The sequence below is a fragment of the Lemur catta genome, chromosome 8 (assembly GCF_020740605.2).
Source record: "Lemur catta isolate mLemCat1 chromosome 8, mLemCat1.pri, whole genome shotgun sequence".
Lineage (NCBI taxonomy): Eukaryota > Metazoa > Chordata > Mammalia > Primates > Lemuridae > Lemur > Lemur catta.
This window is the reverse complement of record NC_059135.1, coordinates 45,621,358-45,637,049: the sequence shown is the minus strand read 5'-3', so window position 1 is coordinate 45,637,049 and position 15,692 is coordinate 45,621,358. Positions and strand designations below refer to the sequence as shown.

The window sequence follows — 15,692 nt, the reverse complement described above, 5'->3', positions numbered from 1 at the left end:
ATTATGCATAAATTACAGTATGTATAGATTATCTCCTCTATACTACTTGAAGTTTCTAGAGAAAAGATTTAGGTTTCCATATTCATATATGCACCAGACTTCAAGCCAGGAGCTTGCAAATAACAGGTATTCAAGGGCATATTTCTTTAATGGAGCAAAAATCACTTTCTGACAAAAACCCACATCAATTTTTGAGTTGGTCTACTTCAGGTTTCCCTCAATTCCTCCAACTTTTCAATGCCCCACCAAATGGAATTACATTAAACACCAAATGTTTCACAATATTGTCCCTCAAATATGATTTATTTAGCAATCATATATAATAGGAAATACAGAGAATTACAGCATACTAGAAACACAAGAATTGTAGGTGTCATGTTAAAAATTAAATAAAAGAGGTTCTGGTTAAATGAAAAGGCATATGCACTTGCAAGATATATATGTTGGGTAGCTGAGGATAAAAATGCAAAGCGGGACATTTAAAATGCAGCAGCCTAACTCATCAATCCCTCTCTTCAGAATGGGCTCAACATGGATGTTTGCAGAAGAGATGGGTGCAGATAATCTCCACTCTGACTTCCTACTAACTAGTGCTAAGTAAGACAGTGGGCTGTCTTAGAGAGAGAGGGAGGGAGGGAGAGAGGGAAGGAAGAAATATAAAAGATTAAAAGAAAAAAGGAGGGAAGTAGAAGTGTAGAGGATAGAAAGAGGGAGATTAGGAAAATAATAAGTACACTAAGCAGCGTGACAGGTCTTCTGAAGAAGCAAAGCGTCTTCACTCCCTCTGGAAGTTTGGTCACAGTGCTTTATGAGTCACATAACCTGGAAAATTAGGTTAAAGCCCATATACAGAAATTGATGAATTCTTTCTATTCTATTTTTTTAAATCACAAGAGTGTATAGATCTTAAAGTATTAACAGGAATAAAGTGGCTATGTTTCCTATGAGATTTGAGAAGCAGTGTCTCCATTTACTTCTCCCTGGAGAGATTCTATAGCTTTACTGAAAGACAATTGGCTCAAATAGGAACAACAGTAATTAGACTTCCCAGATAGTCAGATTCTATTTTAAATGCACAATATTTTCTATTAATAGGTGGTAAATAGCTCATTTTAAAAAGCCATTAAAAGCAGTAGTTACAATTTCTCCATAAATAGAAATGAAAAGTCCATTTTTAAAGAACCAAAAGTCACCACGATGTACATATCTATAAAGGTTTTCCCCCAGCACATTATTATAGCTCAATCTTTACTGCTTACATTTAAAATATCAATTGCATTGTAATGTCTGTGCTACAATTATTGAGCTGTGTTCTGCACAAGATTCAGGTAAAACTAAAGCTAAGGACCTTATTCACAGAACATTTAAAAGCATTTTATGCAGAGTCTACACACAAATATATCTTAAATTACAATGATGCATACTAAATATGCATATAGAATATGGCTTACACATTAAAAGAGATCCAAGTTGTGAGTTATAAAATCTCACTACTTAGGTTTAACAGCTTCTGATTGTATCCATTTCTAAAATATTGCTTAGCATTGTGAAATCCAGGAAGGAAGCAGGTGCAACAGAAAACTCATTAGGAAGGATGAATCCTCCTTCATGTCATTTAATTGACGGCTACTCTTGATTCTTTCCATCCAAATTTTGCCTTTCACAAAGACAAACTCACTGAAGCTCACCATCATTGAAATGTTTGCACAGTGAAAAGTTACAATACCTAATTGTGCTTGACCTTTCTTGTCAGCTAATAGCAAACAAATAAAGATAGTTCAATTTGGAGCAAAAGAAAGGCTTTGCACATGCTCAGGCAAAACATGATAAGGAAGCAGAGCCTCTGAGGGTTGCAGTTTATTTCTGGGCAGCAAAATTTAAAAGTCACATCAAATAATGTTATCTGTACAGAAAAATCTGGGCTTCCATTTTCATAGACATTTTTGAACACACACATACATACACATATACACACACTTCTTGTCTCTTATCCCTTGGCTTGTAATATATTTTGTTACAGCTTGATGGGATAATCATCCCAGAAGGCAAATCCCATTTTCCATTCTGGTGTCTGTCTCCAGCAATGGTTGACAATTCGTTTTCTTGTTTTCACGGACTGTAGATAGCGTGTGATCTGTGTCATGACCACGCCCATGGAAGTGATGCATTAGTGTATTAAAACCATGTGACGGATGGATGCAAGCTGGTCCACTGGATTCAAGGAAAGGTTTCACTGCCATTTTTCAGTATGAGAGTTACAATGAGGTGTTCATCAGGTCACTGTGCTGGGCTATGATGCTCCGTTGTTGTCACAGGACTTCAACTACAGCTTCTGATGAGTCCCACCTCTCATTCTGTTCTCATGCATTTAAAATAAGGACAATCTATATAGCCTGTTCCCCAGCACTGCAAAAAATATATTTTCCATAATTTTGGTTTTGCTTTCCTTTTACTTAAGACCTTGAACAATGTGTAATTAGAGCACTCTGTGTAAGACAGTGCAAGGAATTAAATTTAAAAAGGCTTCATCTTCTGCACATGTATTGCACAGTCGCTATGACTGGCTCAAAGTGAGAAAAATTTAAAGCTGTCTGACTTTTGTCTTAAGAATTTCTCTGGCTTGATTGAAGAAGGCCAAATTGTGGAGGAAAAACAATGGTAGAAGCACTGGCCAAAAACTCTGATAGCAACTGGAGTGTATTTATTTGGCCAAAGTGACTAGATCAAAATTTGTATTCTTCTTAATTCCTTATGTAGACGTCCATAAAAATGGCCCAATCCAACTGTACATTGAAAAAGGAGATATAGTTTTGTGGAAAGTTGAGGATTTAGGAAGTTTTCGTGCTGCTTTTATTATCCTAAAATAAAATCCAAATGAAAATGAAGATCAGAGAAGAGGTGGAGGGGGTAGGGAGTGGGTAGGGAGTGGAGGGGCTTGGGCAGATGCTGGTCAAATGATACAAAACTTCAGTGAGATAGGAAGAATAAGTCCAAGAGATCTATTGTACAACACGGTAACTATACTTAATAACAATGTATGATATTCCTGAAAATTGCTGCTAGGAGAGTAGATTTTAAATGTTCTCACCCCTAAAATATGATAAGCATGTGAGGTAATATATATGTTAATTAGCTTGATTTAGCCATTTCACAATTTCAGAACAATACATTGTACCTGATAATATACATGATTTTTATTTGTGAATTAAAAAATAAAGAAAGAAAAAAAAAGAAAGAAAATGAAGATCATGTTCTAGTCATATACAGGCATCAATTACTGTGTGGCAGTTTCACATTGGACTTTCTATACCTGGTCAAGAATAAGGGATTTATCAGTATATAATAGATAATGGAGTTTACATTAGTCGGAATTCCTCTTCCAACTTGTACTCTGTGTATGTGTGTGTATGTGGTTTAATTCCAGTTTGATTCTTTAGATCAGAAGTCACAGACTCAAACAGCCGTACGGGCCTAGCGTGTAGTGTAAGTGAGTTAAGTGGGGTTGGGTGTGTGTAAAACAACTAGAATTACAGGGACTGTAGTGAAATAAAGTTATGTTCTTTAGTTCTGTCTAAAGACATTCAAAAACATATTTGAAATCAGTGAGGAAGTCAAACAGACTAAATACAGCCCACAACTCCTCAATTTTGGCCTCTTGTTGGGCAATACACTCAGAATTAAAGAGTTGGCATTGGTAGAAGGAGGGAACACTTTCTCCACAATGAGGAACAGGTCTGATACTGGTTTGCTTTTGAAATGCCAGAAACCTCTAACATATCTTTCAAGAAAGATAATGTGATAAATTATATGCCATTAGCTTTTTATTTAGTAGAGCAGGATGGCATTGTACATCCAAGCCCAATTTCATTTATTTTAATTAACAAAAACATAAAAGAAAAATTTAAACAAAACAAGACTTTTGTGAACTGGAACCTCTTAGAAATGATGATGAAATTATACAACAGTGTGAAAAGTAGATTTCAAAGGCTTTTTTCTTCTTCTAGATATAGTGTTGCACATTGATTTATGAGGCCTCAACATGGCACAGATTTAATTAGAGCTCAGTATTTCCTGGGAAAGCGTCTTACAGCGGGGCCTACACGTTGAGAACAGAGCAGGCGATGGCTTTCAGAGATGTGGCCAGGCGGCCATAGGGCCTACAGTTTCCGTGATGGTGGCAAAAGAATTAGCTACCAGTCACAAAGGTGTGGTAAATTTGCAAACAGGGAGCCTGCCAGCCAAATCAAGCCCATGGACATACTTTGTCTGGTCCACACAGTGTTTCAAAAAACTTTGAGCCAACATGAAAAATTGGAAGATTTTACATTAAGAAAAAAAAACCCACCTCTCTTAATCACTAAAAACACCTGTAAGCACTGGGCCCTCATTCCTTCATGGTGCAAATCTGCCAGAGCCAAAGAGTGGCTGGCTGCCGCTGCAGCCTTCCGGACGGGTGTGCTGTGTCCTTTCTCTGTTTCTAAGACTGATCACTGCCTGTTGTCTGCCACACACCACACTTGAGTCACAGTTGCCAATTTTCACCGCCCTTGTTCTCAGATCCTGCCCATTCATCCTTTAAAGCACCTGCCTGTTCCTTGAAGGCATGTGAACTTCACCTACTGAAGGCCCTGTTTCCTGGAAGATTGTGTCTTTTTAGTTGGAAAAAAGAAAAAGATACTTCTTTAACTGCCTTATCTATCTGTCTAGCCTTAGACATGTTCATACAATGAACAGTAATTTTTACAAATCTACTGGTGACCTGTGCTCCCTACATACAATTTTTCAAAAACGTTCATAAATATTCCAGATCCACATCATGAATGCTTAGGAAATGCTAATACTAAAGTTTTTTTTCTGTTTCTTTTGAAGCTACACTATATAGCGTATACCAGCTTGGAGATGTCCTATAAGAAAGAATCTTGCTTAATTTTGTCTTACTCAGTTTTTTAATGATACTTATTTGCCAGCAAAACTTTTTGTTACTTAAAACACTTATAAATATTCCACTGAAGTAGTTTTCCCTAAAATATATTTCAGGGGCTCCATCATATATTATCAGGACCCAAACTCTTTTTTAGAGTGACCATGAGAGTAGGGAGGGGGATTTTGTAGCTCATATGAAACAATATGTTATAACTATTAAGTATAGAGATGAGTTTTAGTTGCTGAATAACCGTTTTGTGTCTTTATTTCTTTCGAAGCTTTATATATAAAATAAGAATCACACTCACTAAGTTTGTCACACTTACTAAGTCTGGAATTGTTGAGAGGACTAAGTGAGATAATGTATGCAAGATGTTCACCACAGTGCCTGACACTTTATAATTGCTATTAATGAAACTATTGTGATGAATAAAAGACAGTCTTACAACTAACTGTCTTTGTAACTCAAGAACACTGGGGAAGGAATTATCTTAAAAGCTAATCACAGTTGAACTCTTTCATTTCTAAAGCAACGTCTGTGGAGCTGATAATAACATCACAAAGGCTTGGTATGATACCCTCAGCATTTACCCCTACTCCCACTCCCACAGCAAGACTCATTATAACACTTGAGTTTTGTTTTTCATGCTTTTTTAGTAGATATTAAGACATCTCCACTATAAATACATCTTTCCTTTCGATAACTGCCTATACCTCCTTTGTACATCCAAGACAGAGGTTCTCAATTTTAGTGGACAGAAATACCAATAGACGGGCTTATTGAAAATTCATATTTCCAAGGCAGCACTCCCAGAGTTAATAATTTCATAGATTGAAGACAAACCTCCACGGCTGATTTTTTAAAAAGAGAACCACTAATACATAAATCCACAGATTTTAGCAAACATGATATTTAGCAAACATGATTAATACTTGCTTTGTTTTTATTAAAGCGTGTAAATTTTTATATTTCTTACATGAAATAAAAGAAGAAATCAGTCTAATACTCATATTTCCTACATGAAATAGAATAAGAAATGAGGATTAAACATCCCCAGGGATTATAGCTTATTATTTTTAAAGAAGTAAAATTTTAGTCTCAGTGAGTATAATTTTTATTGACGAGTGAATTAAGAACTTTTGACAGTAGGCCGGGTGCAGTGGCTCATGCCTGTAATCCTAGCACTCTGGGAGGCTGAGGCGGGTGGATCATTTGAGCTCAGGAGTTCGAGATCAGCCTGAGCAAGAGCGAGACCCATCTCTACTAAAAAAAATAGAAATAAATTATATGAACAACTAAAAATATTAAACATATATAGAAAAAATTAGCCGGGCATGGTGGCACATGCCTGTAGTCATAGTCCCAGCTACTCGGGAGGCTGAGGCAGGAGGATTGCTTGAGCCCAGGAGTTTGAGGTTGCTGTGAGCTAGGCTGACGCCACGGCACTCTAGTCTAGGCAACAGAGTGAGACTCTGTCTCAAAAAAAAAATTAAAAAAAAAAAAAGAACTTTTGACAGTTAAATGTTTAAAATTTACCTGTTAAGGTTTTACCCCAAAAGACTGACGATAAGATTTTCTTTTTAAGAAAGAATCCAGAAGGGCATTTAAATAAGATAACTTTGTTTCTAATGGTATTCTACAAACCATTTATTTTAGAAATTAGATTTCTTGTCTAGAAAATAAAATTACCTCTCATGTTTAAAATGACAGAAGCCATTAAGGTGTTTCAGACCTATGGATGTGTATCAGCGTGTTTTTCTTCGGCATTTACTAAGTCTTCTGAGTTCTTATGAAGATCAGTTTCACCTAAAAAGAAAAAAGGAAACAAACACACAAACCCCCCAAAAAATAAGCCTTTGAAAAACCTAATAATGTTAGGAGATTTGAAACAATTTGTAAAACGTGGAAGGCTGGATTTTACAATGGATTTGCGGCACATTTCTTCAAAGATACCAAACATTTTCTTTTTAGCCTGTGGTTCTATAGAGCATAACAAGTCATCTTTGGTAGTTATATAAATTTTTGAAGTTGCAATTCAATCTGAGAATACAGAAAGAAATAAAACAGATAAAACATGTTTAAAGATCTATTAATTCACATGTAAAAATTATGCATGTTTTTCCTGAATATTTTTAATTGAAACAAATTCCTTTAAACAAAACCCCTAATGATCAGTGTCTTCTACCACACGTTGCTTAGTTGCTATGAATTTAAAACAAATGAGTATAAAAGAATAGTAATGTTTCAGATAAGACATAATCTGTCAAAACAAACTCATGGAATTTATAATCTTGGAATCACTCAGCTTCTGAATAAACTTTGAAGAAAAATAAAATATTAGCATGGAAAATGTTTCAACAGTTCTGGAGAGGTTGTAGAGAATCTGTGAAAAATAAAAATATAAAGCAAAATGTACACATAAGAGTCTTATTACATAAGCAACAAACTAAACAAAATAAATAGAAATTAATTTTTTGAGTCAGTTCCTTAAAATACCCTGATATTTCAGAAAATATTCATGTATGATGGAATGTTCTTTCTGTATGAAATTTGATTGAAAATATTCTAACAATTAAACTTTGTACTAATTAACTTTGAGATAATTCCTTTAATGTATATTGTAGGATAGTGTCAACTCAGTTGCAGCAGATTTTTATTGAGGTTATATAATTAGTGAACATACAGAACTTATAGGTTGTTATTACAAAGCAAATTTAAGTTGCCTCCCACCGTCTCTTTAAAATATATTCAATGGGGGAAATTTATCTTCTATGCCAGGATCAAAATATCATTTGGTTCACATGATACATTCGTGAGGCACCTACACAGCCTTCTCTCCTTTGGCCCATCTGTCACCATCTAACTCTTTAGCTCTCTCAGTTAGGAACTAGACTCCATTCCCAATATCCCCTTAACTTCAGTCTCTCCCAGGGTCCTGGTGAAGCTCTCTTCCCTTGATTTGAGGTAAAGAAAGAAATATTTCTATACCTTTCCCAACAGCAGAGATCTCTGTAAAGAAATCCTCTTCACAAATCCTTTTTCACCCTCAGCAATCTAACTGTTTCATTTGTTTGTATTGGGTGAGAGGGTTAAGCATCTTATAACTGGCTTTTGAATCTACTTTGAAATTCCTTTCCCACAAATCCGTTTGTTTTCTGACATTTAGCCCTTCTTAGAGTCTTGGCTTAAACTTCTGATTTAATATCCTGTTATTTAAGGCTAGATTAGGACAGAACAAAACAGCCTAGAATAGAGCAGAACAGAGTAAAAAGAATAGACTGAATTAAAAGAAAGGAATATAAGTAATTAACTAATTATCTGGTTCTCAAAATTTTTGAGAGAACTTTTTACAGTGGGTAAGGGACACTAAGGTCTACCTACCACCAAATGCTCTTATTTCTAGTGGATAAAGAACTCACCAATAATAAAAGAGTGGAAGAGGAACAAAATAATCAAATGGTAACAATGCAGCAATTAACAACAACAAAAAGCAACGATTAAAAACTATGACCAACTCAATATAAGAGTTTTGCAGCACTGAAAATGTATTTTCCTTGAAAACTAAAATTCCAGCTGTTTTCAGGGACATCCAAACACTGCCAGGCAATTTCACGGCAACCAGATACTACAGTCCTCAGCAAATCCAAAGCACATTACTTTTAGATAACAAATCTTTAGTTGTGGAAATCTTTACAATGAACTTAGGCAATACTACTTGTAAGTAACTCTTAGTTTTTCATTAAAAAAAAAGTCATATGATTCTGACATATCATTCTGCCATAAAGAAGAAATAATTTGCATTATTCAATCCATTAAAGATCATCTTAGATGACCTTCATGGCCCAAGGGTGGTCTATGTCAAAGACTTTGAGAAACATCAATATAGTCCAAGGTTCCAAACGTCTTTAAATCATGGGCACCTCTGTATTCTGATGAAACCTATGGCCTGCTTTTCAAAATAAAATTCATAAATAAAATAAATATGATTACAAAGGAGCCTACTTATATTAAAATTCAGCTATCAACATATTTAAGTAAACCTATGCTATAGTAATATACATGCATTAAATAACAAGGTCTAACTACATTCTGCATCTATGTAATTTTGAAATAATAATGACATCAAAAGATACTTCAAGATCTCTCCACTAAATATATTATGAAAACATCTATTTCTATTGATGACAAAAATATCACAAATTTTAATGTGTATTGTTGCCTACAAATGAAAGAAATGCTAAATTTCAGTTAAAGGCTAGTAAAAAAAAAAAATCCCTCTTCAAGTATGCAGACCCCATCTGTATAACCCTGGGTTAAAACTTCTGATCTAGTCTAATTTCATTTTCCAGGTACGAAACACGCCCAGAATAATCAAGTGATTGCCTCTAGTGCAGACCATAAATAGATAACCTGAAGTCAAAGTAATTGGCTTTTAATTCACTGGCATTTCAACAAGACCAGTAAAGTGACCTTGGAATCCCATTTTACTGAAGGAATTTGCAAGTTTACATACATCGGAAGCTGCACGCACCTTAGGAATAGATGCAAGGGAATTGTTCAAAGCAGTGCATATAAACTTGTTTGTCAGCCAAGACAAAGGTAATGAAAGTAAGGGCCCTTCAATAATTCTGTTCATCTCAAAGAGCTTTAGGTGGTCATCTAAACCAATTTCAAAAGTTTAAACTTAAAAATAATTTGTAAAATGAGGAAATGTTGTGGTTTTGCTTTATAAATAGAGTCTAAATTCTGCAGGGGGCAGGGAGGGAATAGCAGTTATAGGAGGGACAGACCTACGAAAGCAAACAGAAATCCTCTAAATTTAGCTAATCCATGCTTTTTAGATTGCAATTTGAGCTCACTTTTATTGTATTGGAATCATAGTGTGTTAGACTCATATGATGTAAATATTATAACACTTGCAGGGAATAATACAAGAAACATTATCAAGTGGATATTAGAGACTCCAGTTCTCCAGTCATGATCTCATCGACTTAATTATTTGAAAAATAATCTGTTAAGGTAAGTTACTGTACAATTAAATAATCGACATTTTGTGCACACCCACTTGGTGGCAGGCTCTGTTCTCATCTTATTTCCCTGAATCCTCGCAGCAGCCCTGTGAAGTGGGGCTTAACAATTGAGGAAACCTAGATGTAGCTAGGGCGTTGTCTGCCCACGGTCCCAAAGCTAACAAGTGGCAAGATCCCTCCAACAAAGGACGACCAGAATCGTGACCTCTGGTAGCAGCAGCTTCCTTCACCACTCCTGCCGTATTCACACACCCCCATCCTCTTACTCCTAATATTTTTCTTTAAATAAACTTTAAATCTACTCCCAATTAGAAAAATAGTTTTGTCCTAAAGAGTAATTCCTCCTCAAAAAAGAAATTTGATAAGCTTTTTAAAATTTTTCTAATACATAAAATCTGTAATTAACAATCAATCTTTTGTAGGTATACAAATAATAATTGATTTAATTTAATAGTCTATATTGCATTCACTATTTTTGGCTTGTCTAATCCAACAATCCCTGCATGTGAGTAGGAAAATCATGACTATGGTTTCCATGGTAGAGATCAGGAACACGTTATCACTGACTATTCCAGGGCACCACAGCCTAGGTGAGTTTCGGAGACAGAACCCCACAATATACCTCAGAAAAATATTCCATTGAATTTTTTTTTTTAACAGCAATAGCAAATAATGTTTGAAAAATACTTACCACAAAATTGTTTTCTGCAGTCTTTTCAACAGAAATACTAGTTCTGAGTAACACTGCATTTTTATTTCTTCACGGGAAAACGTTACCTTTGTTATATAAAGTAGTATTTCCTAAAGCAGGCACATCTGAGGTAGCTTCAGTTTTATTTTTGGACCATTTATGGAGTTTATGTTGCAAATAACTAGAATGAATTGATGATCAAAGATTAAAGTTACAGTCGTTGGAGAAATGTAATGTAGGATAAATCAGAGCTTTTGATTTTAATTAGTGTTTTGGCATCGGTATAATGTAATTTGCCTTACAGATTAGGAATAGGAAATCTTTCAACACCAGGGAAAATACTCTTCCTCTTTTTCACTCTTAATGCATTTGGAGAAGAAACAGTTGTAAGTATGTTTTCTGTCTTTTACTTTGCAGTGTGCATGAAAGTAAGAGAAAGGAGGACTGCACACTACGCAGAAGAAAAAGAAGCAGTTGCTAAAACAAAACTCCACCTAATTCCCAAATGTTCTAGCTCTGACCCTGTAAGACTAGAGGAAGTAATAAAGTGTTATATAAGATACAAATCAAAAATAGCTAAATTATTTCTTGATTCATTTAATTTTTAGGAAAGTACATCAATTTGCATTAGCAAACTCTAGAATGGATCCATGTACCAAGCACATATGTGTTAAGCATGTAAATAAATAGGGAGTTATACAGGTGATCTATGGAAAATGGAAGATTTCTATGTATATTCCTCTTCCAATCAGTGAAATTATATTCAACTTGGGAGAGATAACACCATGTTAAATGGCTATAAATCTTAGTGTTTAAGTTCCATTGAAACTAAAGAGTTAAACAATGTGGAGGTTGAGCTGGCTCCTTGAAAGAGTTCAGTCTAAAATTGGCCCTACGGGATGTATATGTTTTGGTGGCATACAAGAATATGCTCTTAAGGAGGGATTGAAGAGGAAAGGTGGAAGAGTATGAGCAAAGGCAGGAGACTGGAGAGAAAAAGATGTGCCAGGGAGGAAGTGAAGCCCAATTGAGAAAACTTTACCGGGACCCTCTACCCACTCATTGAAGGAACAATTTCTCCATCATCATTATTTTATTATTTTTTTCATTTCAACAGATTTAGGGGATACAAGTGCTTTTTTTGATATATGAATGAATTGTATAGTGCTAAAGTCAGGGCTTTTAGTGTACCTGTCAGCCACATCATATGCATTGTACCCTATAGGTAATTTTTGAACCCTTACCCTCTTCCCACCCTCCCCTATTCCAAGTCTTCAAAGTTCATTATACCACTCTGTATGACCATGTGTACTCATCATTTGGCTTCCACTTATAAGCAAGTATATGTGGTATTTGTTTTTCCATTTCTGAGATACCTCAGTTAGGATAATGGCTTCCAGTTCCATCCAAGTTATTCTTTTTTTAATGGCTGAGTAGTACTCCATGGTGTATATTTATATACCACATTTTCTTTATCCATTCATCAGTTGATGGGCACTTAGGTTGATTCCAAGTCTTTGAAACTGTGAATTGTGCTGCAATAAACATACAAGTGCATGTGTCTTTTGATATAATGACTTCATTTGGGTAGATAGGCCAGTATTGGGGTTGCTGGATCAAATGGTATAGGTCTACTTTTAGTTCTTTGAGGAATTTCCATACTGCTTTCTATAAAGGTTGCATTAATTTATAGTCCCACCAACAGTGAATAAGTATTCCCTTTTCACTGCATCCGTGCCAACATCTATTTTTTAATAATCGTCATTCTGACAGGGGTAAGGTAGTATCTCATTGTGGTTTTAATTTGCAATTCCCTGATGATTAGTGATATTGAGCATTTTTTCATATGTTTCTTGTCCATTTGTATATCTTCTTTTGAAAAATGTCTTTTCATGTCTTTTTTCCACTTTTTAATGGAGTTATTTGTTTTTGTTGCTGACTTGTTCGAGTTCCTTTAGATTCTGGGTCCTTTGTCAGATGTACAGTTTGTGAATATTTTCTCCCATTGCGTGGGTTATATATTTACTCTGTTGATTACTTCTTTTTCTGTGCAGAAACTTTTTAGTTAAGTTCCATTTATTTATTTTTGTTTTGTTGTATTTGCTTTTTGGGTCTTAGTCATAAATTCTTTGCCTCCTAGGTCCAGAAGAAGTTTTCCCCATGTTTTTTCCTAGAATTTTTATGGTTTCAGGTTTTACATGTAAGTCTTTAATCCATCTTGAGTTAATTTTTGTATATGGTGAGTGATAGGGATCCAGTTTCATTCTTCTGCATGTGGCTATTCAGTTTTTCTAGCACCACTTATTGAATAGGACATCCTTTCTCCAGTGTATGTTTTTGTCTGCTTTGTCAAAAATCAGTTGGTTGTACCAATATGGCTTTGTTTGTGAGTTCTCTATTCTATTCCACTGGCCTTTGTGTCTGTCTTTATACCAGAACCATGTTGTTTTGGTTACTATAGTCTTGTAGTATAATTTGATTCCTTTCAGGAATTCCTTTCAGGAATTCCTTTCAGGTATGCTCCTTTTATGCCTAGTTTGTTCAGGATTTTTATCATGAAGAGGTGCTAGATTTTAACAAATGCTTTTTCTGCATCTATTAAGATGATCATACAGTTTTAATTTTTAATTCTGTTTATGTGGTGAATCATATTTCTTGATTTATGCATATTGAATCATCCTTGCATCCCTGGGATTAAACCCACTTGATTGTGGTAAATTATTTTTTTGATGTGTTATAGGATTCAGTTTGCTAGTGTTTTGTTTAGTATTACTGCCTCTATGTTTAGGAGGGGTATTGGTCTGTAGTTTTTTTTTGTTGTTGTCTTTTTCTGGCTTTGGTATCAGGGTGATCCTGGCTTTGTAGACTGAGCTAGGGAGGAGTCCCTCCTTCTCATATTATGAAACAATATCAGTAGAATAAGTGCCAGTTCTTTGTAGATTCAGTGAAATTCCTATCAAAATACTAATATAATCAGATCACACTTTGTCTCCTGTAAAAAGTGGCAGGAATTGGTTGTGGAAAGTGTAAGATTTGGCTCTTAGAGCCAATTTGATGTGAAAGTTAATATGGGGCTCCTCTAATTTCTTAATCAGGATGAAAAGAGGATGAAAATTGAGTCTGAGTCAAAAATATACATTTTCTTTATATTTTATAAGTAGAAAAAAATTACATATAGAATATTATTTTAAATGCTCATCTAAGCCAGTTTCAAAAGTTAAAACTTGGAAAATAATTTGTAAAATGATGGAAACATATTTGGCTTTCCTTTAAGTATTCTGAATACTTAAAATTATTATGGTTAATTCAGTTTTCTATTTAAAGCTTAATTAAGGAATAAGAGCTTCAATTGCTTTTAATAAAAATGTTTAAGTATGTCAAAACATAGCTCTATTTCTGTGTCTGAATGAAGAATACTGAATATGACTGAACTTGTTAGAGGGCTTAGAGGGTTGGGTATGTTGATTAGGCTCAAGAATGAGCCAAGATAGGAACCAATCCCACATATCTAGCTATCCCTTAATTTAGGAAGAGAAAGACTCTTGGGTTCTTACACAATTCCATGTTTTTCTTTCTCTCCTTTGTACATGTTGATATCTAACTTTACCTGGCTATGATGAGGGGTTATTTGAAGAGATGTATAGAGACAGTCATCTCATCTACTTATAGCTTTTGAATGTAGTGGTAGAAGACATTGCTTCTCTTGGATGTATATGTAAGTTGCTCATATTGAAGCAAACTTATAAATTAATGCTTTAAAACAAAAGCACTTTAAACAATTAGTCACAAAGTACTTTATTGATCTACAACTTTCAGCCAGGATTGTAGGATGTGGTAGAATCTCTAAAGACTCATATATAACAGAATTATTCTCTTGATGGAGGTGAACTTATTTAAAATAAGTTTTGATGTACTTATGTCTATCTACATTAAACTAACATCAAAGCTATTATCTTATTCTTGTTATTCTGCCTTTATTTGAAAATATTTTTATTTCTTACTGATGAATCTGGGTTTCCTTTAACAGCAGACTTACTCATCATATTTTATAGAAGCCTAACCTAAGATGGAAGGGTGATGTGGGAACACAGGACCCTTCTGAATGAATCCTATGTCCAGACTGATGAGTTAATATCTTTGAGTGTGTGCTAGGACTAAATTTCTCTCATTATCTCCACAAAATTTTTCTGATTTGAATCCAAATTAGTGCAAGGCTTCCAAGACCACTTAATACCAGTTGTCTTGCTAAAGAAGGGCCTAGGTTATATTTTGAAGATGATATTGTAATCAAGTTTGAGCATCAGATTCTTGAAGGTTCTCACCCAGTCCCCTTGAAGACTTACATACTGAATCCCACCTGAAGAGACCTTTGGGTAATTTTTCTATTCTCCTTCACTGTTTATAATTTCTTCTTTGGAGAAGGAACAAAATATGGCAATTAAATATATATGAGAGAGATCAAAGATTTCAGCTATAAATTTTTTTGCATGATCCCTGAGAGTTTCCTACATTTCTGTAGTTAACAAGAGAAAATTATATTAGCCAAAGTATGAACAGCAGTTCTAGAAGAAGTAAAGTTAGTAGACCTGAAGAGTTTTGGCTATATATAAAGTCTAAACCTAGGTATATTTTAAGAGATAAAGACTAAGATGGTAAAAATTCTTTCAGGATAGAAATAGAATTGCCATAAACCAAGTTTGCTAGATTAGCTAAAGTGTCATCTTTTTGAGAGCATTTAGTTCTATGGTATAGAGTACTCTTTTTAAGAATATTTTTCTTTCCCTAAAGGGTTCTGTGCTGAGAGAAAATAAAGACAAATATCTTTAGTGGCAGAATCCTCAACAGACAGTATACAGATAAATGTTGTTCATTTACAGTTCTATAAAAAGAGCAGCTGTACCAATCATTCAGAATAAGCCAATTCCATTCCGTCAACGAAGAAAACTGGATGGATTTGAGAGATAGTTGGGAAACATATTCTATAGACTATTTTGATGGATTAATTAAGAACAAAAAGGTGATAGAAATCACCTTTTTATCAAGATCA

The 15,692-nt window shown here is 34.7% G+C and overlaps 1 protein-coding gene across 2 annotated transcripts in view; it reads right to left on the bottom strand.

The window, feature by feature from the left end:
• Window positions 1-2,443: 2,443 nt before the first annotated feature.
• Window positions 2,444-15,692, bottom strand: part of PDE1A (phosphodiesterase 1A) — a 305,673-nt gene continuing 292,424 nt past the window's right edge. For both annotated transcript variants that reach the window (XM_045558634.1, XM_045558635.1), the window contains 2 exons: window positions 6,614-6,730; window positions 2,444-2,858 (listed from right to left, as the gene is read on the bottom strand). In XM_045558634.1, the coding sequence (XP_045414590.1) occupies window positions 6,657-6,730 (74 nt within the window). In that variant the 3' untranslated portion in view covers window positions 2,444-2,858; window positions 6,614-6,656. The remainder of the gene's footprint in view (window positions 2,859-6,613; window positions 6,731-15,692) is intronic.